Source organism: Phalaenopsis equestris, unplaced genomic scaffold (assembly GCF_001263595.1).
Source record: "Phalaenopsis equestris unplaced genomic scaffold, ASM126359v1 Scaffold001326, whole genome shotgun sequence".
Lineage (NCBI taxonomy): Eukaryota > Viridiplantae > Streptophyta > Magnoliopsida > Asparagales > Orchidaceae > Phalaenopsis > Phalaenopsis equestris.
Window position 1 is genome coordinate 112,717 of NW_018165765.1, and position 6,865 is coordinate 119,581.

The 6,865-nt window shown below is 34.1% G+C and overlaps 1 protein-coding gene across 2 annotated transcripts; it reads right to left on the minus strand.

Annotated features, from left to right (window-relative positions):
- Window positions 1-1,513: 1,513 nt before the first annotated feature.
- Window positions 1,514-5,931, minus strand: LOC110034012 (probable potassium transporter 17). 2 transcript variants are annotated; one of them, XM_020738239.1, is made up of 8 exons: window positions 5,765-5,931; window positions 5,036-5,258; window positions 3,713-3,952; window positions 3,584-3,634; window positions 3,245-3,505; window positions 3,114-3,166; window positions 2,608-2,977; window positions 1,514-2,527 (listed from the first exon to the last, which is right to left on the minus strand). In XM_020738239.1, exons 1-8 carry the CDS (start codon window positions 5,864-5,866, stop codon window positions 1,680-1,682), a joined length of 2,148 nt encoding a protein of 715 aa, XP_020593898.1. In that variant the 5' UTR covers window positions 5,867-5,931; the 3' UTR covers window positions 1,514-1,679. The 2 variants fall into 2 exon arrangements, with proteins under 2 accessions (XP_020593898.1, XP_020593899.1); XM_020738240.1 differs by having other exon boundaries at window positions 5,725-5,785.
- Window positions 5,932-6,865: the final 934 nt, after the last annotated feature.

Consider the following 6,865-nt stretch of genomic DNA (forward strand, 5'->3'; position numbering starts at 1 on the left):
ACTTTGAAGGAGCATTCTTTCCTTCAACAAGCAGATTCATAGTTGGAGCTTCAGAAACTTCAAGAGTAGTAGGTTCAACGTGAAGATGAGGAATTTCCATGCAAAATATCTCTCATCTCATTATTCGTTGGAGCAATCTTGAGTAACATTCCTTTCAACTATAGCCTCAATAAAAACTTGAGAATGAGCACGTTGTATAATAAATTGTTCATTACTCATGAGTTCACTTAGAGTGAGCTGCATTGCAAAATAAAAAAATGCTCTCATCAAAAACTAAATTTATTCATTTAAAAGTATATTCTTCAAACATCATATATTAGTATGGCCTTAAGATCCCGATTGAAAATGATCAAGTTTAAATATGATGTTCGTTATCTTTAATTCAATGAACACCTTTCCGAGTGTGCAAACTCTACTTTACAATGAGTTCCCAAGGTTGCTAATATCTCTATAATAGGAGAAGGCTCAACAACAGTTGGTGCTTTTAAATGTTATTCAATGAACAAGCAACAAGTGGATAGAAAATAAAGTTCCCTCCTGAGGAGCCCTTCCGTGCATTTATCATATTATAACACATTTCTTCTTCTTCTTCTTCTTCTTCATCTTTCTTGTGTTTATAATAAAGTGTTGCTTCAATCTTCTTCTTTATAATTTTAATTTGATCTATTATAATGCCATTCATTAATTGCAAAGATCATAGAGTAAAGAAGATGAAGAATGAAATATCACTTTTAAGCTATTGAAAAGTGTTCCCCATAATGTTTTATTTCTAGAAGACAAAGGGGGGATGGATGACAAAAATTATTATATTAATCGTTGAATTGACAAATATTATTATTCTCCAAATATTTTTGTAAGTTTACCATAAAATAATTAATATAACTGAGAAACTAAAGATATAGCTAGATACTCCTCATTGGGACAACATCAAACACATGACGTAATATAAATATTCTATGCCTTTTCCAATGAAGTTCGTCGAAACAATTGAATTCGGCCAATTTGACAAAACAATTTGACCGTCGCTTAGTAGACTGCAATCAACTTTGCAAACATTTGTTCGACCAACATTAACCCAATCAGTTTGGCAAATTGTTCAACGAACTAACTCTACAATTTTGAATGACGTCACAAATTTGCCTTATAGCGGAATAGCATTATACTATGTGACGCACTATAAACCTAGCTACATCATTCTCATTATTTCAATGTATTCCCATCCCCTCTTTTTTTGTATTCATTCATGTAACCACCTCTGAGGCCTACCAAAACCTATGAACGGAAAGACCATCCAAAGGATATGATGATCTCTTTTTTTTTTTTTTTTGGAGGTTTATACTTTATCATTTCTACTACAAATTCTTTGCTTTAGCTCCATAGTTGAGAGATATTACGATTTTCTCTATTATTTTGTATTTTGTCTTCCTACATTTTTCTCCTCCAAAACTCTTAAGCGGTGTGAGACCATAAGCAAATCAAAATTCAGCAATAACAAATAAATAATAATTTCCGCTAAAAAAAAGTAGAAAGTTCGTCAGAAATTTGCATTTCTAAATTGTTTATATAAAAAATTGCTTCTAGGACAACCAACTACACAACATTGAATGCATGCAATACAAGCTGAAGCTGACAAGTGGATTTTGATATGAGCATGAATTACAAAATCTTTCTATTGACATTTAAGTATTGTAAAACATCCCAATTTCCATAGATTGCTGCATAGGAATTCCGAAAGCAGGCAATGCAGATCTACAATTGCCATGCAAAAATTCATAAAAACCAAGTAAAATCTTGTCAGACAAGCTGGTCTGAATACCAATATGAAACCTCGTCTTTCCACAAACATGAACCACTCCCATCTCTTTTGCTTTTTCCAACTCAGAAATCTCTACTTCAAGAGAGCTGGGTGACAGTCCATCAAAATTATTCCTGATATGTTCTTTCAAATTATTTATGACTTGGGAGACATGCTCATATTCCTCCACGTTGGGGGAATCAGCATATCCATATTGAATTATGCAACCATATATGCCTTCTATTCCAAACTTTTTTACGATGATTCTCTCATTAAGATTCACTCTTGGCACCAATAAATACCTAAAAGTGGTAAAGATGGTCACTTTATGCAAGGATCTCATGTTTCTCACATAGTGCCCAAATATTGGGGTAAGCCTATCCTGAACATTACCATAGAAGAAGCACAATCCTGGGGCCCTTTGGATCTCGAGGGATGAAAGGAGCTCATTAAAGCTAGCAAATGATATCTCGTTTCTCACCTCATATTCCATCTTTCTCTGCCTCCCATAGTACCACACAAACATTATGAATGCGAGGATGATGGATACGAGAAATGGAAACCAACCTCCTTGTGGAATCTTAGTAAAAACTGCACTTACATAGACACCTTCCATGATGAGAAAGGGAAAAAAGTATAGCATAACTAAATAGATTGGGGTTCTCCAGATGATGATCATAACTATGGTCAATAGAAGCGTGGTGATAAGCATGACAACTATAACAACAACACCTGAAGAAAATTAAATGTTTTAACAAGCTATGCTAACATCAATTGCAAATCAAGGGACTAAATCAGAGTCGAAATCATACCAAATGCATTCCCAATATCTTTCCCATCACCAAAACCAAATATAACCAATATGCAGAGGACCATGAGGATGTAGTTGGTTTCAGGAGAGTACACCTCGCCCTCTTTCTGCTTGGATGTATGAACCACCTTAACACGCGGAAAGTAATCCAGGAATACTGATTGCTTGATGACAGAAAAGGTGGCAGATATTAAAGATTGGCTTGCAACAATTGCAGCTAGTGTTGCAATTACAAAGACAGGCCAATAGACTGTGTGAGGCACAAATTTGTAAAACCCATCATCGTGATCATCAAGGTGCTTGATTAGATAAGCAGTTTGCCCAGCATATGTTAGAACCAATGAAGGATATATGGTGAGAAGGAAAGCCATCTACATAAAAAGATAAAAAATAAGTTTAAACTTCAAGAATAAAATATAGCATCAAGAACCAGCTTTACTATAGAAATGTGACCTTCAAATTAAGATAAATTAAAAGCAATAAAGAAAGTACAACAAATAGACAAACCTGAATTGACCTTTTGTTAAAATGTCCTAGATCAGCAAACATTGCTTCAGCACCTGGAAGAGAAAAATGAGCATCAATAAAAAATCTAAAAAGCTCACAAAAAGAAGGCTTAAATTTCAGTAATAGTTTACCTGTAATGCATAAAACAGTTCCTCCCAGCAATTCCCAACCTTTTCTTCCATTTCTTACAAAAAAGTAGACTATGTAATGAGGTGATAAAGCTTTAAATATGCTTGGATAGTGTTGCAAAAAGCTATATACACCAACTATTGGTGTAGCCAAAGTCCAGGTAGCCATGATTGGAGAAAAAAGAAAGCTCACTCTGGAAGTACCGCGCTTCTGTAAGAGGAAGAGAGCTAGCAATACAACAGCAGAAATATATTCCACAGCAGCTACAAAATTTAAGAAGTATATATTTAGAATATGGGAGAGATGAAAATTTTTAAAGAGAGTATTTGCAGATTGCTGACATTTGCTTACGGAAGGGAATGGTCCTCTAACTCCATCAATTGCCGATAAAACTAAGCAAAATAACTTTAATAAATATCAATAAACATCCAAAAGAATTCAATTGGTAAAATTAATATGGCAACAAGTACCTGAGATAGCAGGTGTAAGTATGCCATCAGCAATAAGCATGCACATCCCCAACATTGCAATGAAAAGCAATATCCTTTGTGCTGTCATACTTTTCTGAATAAACATCCCTAATTTACTTGACTTAGAACTCGAGGAATTATTAGAATATGACATGTATGTGCTTGAGCTGGCGGTTCTTGATGGCTGGGTGCCAAAATTGATGTGCCTACATAGTAGCGAGTATAGAGCAAATGTGCCCCCTGAAATTAGAAATAAAAAATCTAAACAAAGTTCACTAAAATTGGGATACTGATTAGACATATGAAACATTACCCATAAATACCTAAAGAATAACAAAATATTTGTAAGAAAAATAGTGTTTTTTACCATTTCTTCCGGAAAGCATTCCTAATAATTCAAACGAAAAATAAAGTGGTTGGTACTCCTTTTTTATTGATTCTATTGGAGTTAAAACCAAATACTAACAAGGAATCATGAAATAAGATAGATGGGGCGCCATTTACTCTTGCATAATCCTTCTGCTCCCTATTTATACCACATTATTGAAGCCAAAACCTAATAAAATAAAAACGAGGTGTAGCTAGGACTGGATTGGAGTAGAATGTCTGCTTATTTTGTGCATATTTAAAACAAAACTTCGTTTTTCTTTTCTTTAAATTTAATTTGTGTGCTTTTTACCCAGTTGGTATTAATTATAGGACATACTTAAATTCATCCTCCTCCTGTCCCTCCAGGATTGTTTCTTTTAATAGGCACAAATTGCTATACAGTCTAAACTATTTCTATATCTAAGAACAACGTAAGGCCTGTGAGGGATGTGAAATTGAGGACACTAGATAATAAAAAATATAAATGCAAAATTTCATAATCATTGGATGGATAGATTTGTCTAAAGAGTATGCCTTCCTGTGGTTTGCTGGAATTCGAGAGAACGTAAATGCATTTTACTTCAAAACTTCACATACCACAGGTGCTTGATTTCAATATAAACAAGAGGCGATTGGAATTACCTGAATGAATAGAGAACTAAAACATTTTTTTTAAATTAAAACATTTACAGATCATAGCAAAAAATGGGAAGAAAATTTTATTAGATCATATCTATGGCTCATGTATCTCCTCCTCACTATAAACAAAAGCTCAATTTCTTACCACAACAGAGATAAAAAATATAAATATCATTCTCTCAATTGTTGCTTGACCAAACATATCGGGGGAAACAAAATTTCAATTCCTTCACCATATCCTCGCCTTCAATTCCTTCGAGCCAAACAGAGCATCTATAAAGGGTTAAGGTTTAAAAAATAAGAAGCAAAAGTTACCTTCACCATTATCATCAGCATTAAGAGCAAGGAGCACGTACTTGATCACCCCAATCAAAGTTAGCGTCCAAAACATGATGCTGTAAATTCCCAAATAATCCTCTTCTGTAGGGGAATTCAAGTTCATGGAGGGATAAACATAGAGAGGAGATGTTACTAGGCCACCAAACACCACCCCCAGTGTCTTGTAGGCAAGAACAAAATTACTCCAACACCAACCATCCTGTTCAGAAAATATACGAATGATCAGAAATCATAAATCAACTTGTCAAAAACAAATTCCCGCTGAAGAAACATTAATTCAAAAAATAAATAAAGAAAAAGACCGGTAACCCAAAAAGATAGGTCAGAACAAACCATCATCAAAGAAAAAAAAAGGTTCTCCACCAAAATGGCACTTTTTGAACAACACACCAAAATGCAATATCAATTCATCAGAAAAATCAGGGACAAAAATAGCATCCTATGTGTTAAAGGCGGTGGTTAGCTTCAATGACCATACGCCAAAGTACCAGACGATCCCAGTAAACTCTAAAGCAGAACAGATAATTACAAATCATAAATTTCCAATTTAAGAAAGCCATCTAAAACTTAGACGAAGAGAGAATAAATAAATAAATAAATAAATAAACAGTTCAGATAAAAAAGGGGGATGATCAAAATGACGAATAAAAAAAAAATACAGAAACCTAATGGATCAAATTGAACATCAAGGATTTCGAAACTGACTTCGCACTCCTCGTTGAGACCACGTTCAGGATCCCGCACGCTCGCCGGTGATTTGCCGTGAGACAGTAGCCCCAGCGTTGGAGTGCCTGCCTCAGCGACCATGGCAACCCGACACAAGCTAAACGCACAAGGGAAGGAGGGGTGCAGGGGAAAATGTTATGGCTGTATAAGCATTCATTGAAGGAATCGAGTTGACTGCACTGGGACCTACTCTCTAATCATCTGATTGGCTCCATAGGGACGGCAGTCAAAGCGAACAATTATTAACGTGCCTTTCAAAAATAAGAGCCGCTCAATTACATATATTTAAGCGGCATTTACAGACATAAAACTCAATTCCCATGTATTTACAGTTCTAGCACCTAAATTTTATTTTTTACATTTATACCACCCAAAATTTTCATTTCACATCAAAATTATCGCTTTTTTAAATTGTTTTTAATGAAATGCACATTTTCACATATACGTATGATGAATATGTCTGTTAAAATTAAAATATAAGTGTAAAATATAAAAATACCCAACAATTGTGTGGTATGTACATAAATCATCCAATATTTAAATAATGTAGCACGAAATAAAACAAGATTAATAATAAAATATTTGCCTTATATTAGAAAGATATAAGACATAAATAAATGTTGTTACACATGTTATATTCACAATGGTTAAATCAAGTGATGTATGCATAATGAAATGCACACTTAAGCATGAATTTTCACTGCCTATGATTCGTAACTTTGAATTAATAAACTTCCATCTACGTCAAATACCATAATAGAAATCAAGGCAAAGTAAAACAATGAGTCGATAAGCCCGAAAATACAAAAAAACAAAAAAACAAAAAAAATATAATGTTATGTAACGCTAAATGGGAGAATAAGAGTAATAGAATTTAAAAATGTTATGCACATTGTGATAGCATATGGTTTTAAAGAGACCACAATCCGAAGAAAAGAAGTCCATTGATAAAGAAAATTCTGATAAAACAACCATTTTAACGCCAAAAAGATAACATAGAAGACATGCAACCCGATAATCCTTTCCATCCTCATAAGCTTCCATGTATAACGCAATGGAGTGTTGAGGACATTATGGAGT

What these genes read in the sequence shown, in the direction of transcription:
- LOC110034012 (XM_020738239.1), bottom strand. Translation starts at nt 5,866, where the DNA reads ATGGTCGCTGAGGCAGGCACTCCAACGCTGGGGCTACTGTCTCACGGC. An exon ending in GTCTCAACGAGGAGTGCGAA is followed by an intron (nt 5,259 to 5,764) that starts GTCAGTTTCGAA and finishes TTTTCTGAACAG; the next exon opens with GATGGTTGGTGTTGGAGTAA. An exon ending in TGCTGATGATAATGGTGAAG is followed by an intron (nt 3,953 to 5,035) that starts GTAACTTTTGCT and finishes TTCTAATTTCAG; the next exon opens with GGGGCACATTTGCTCTATAC.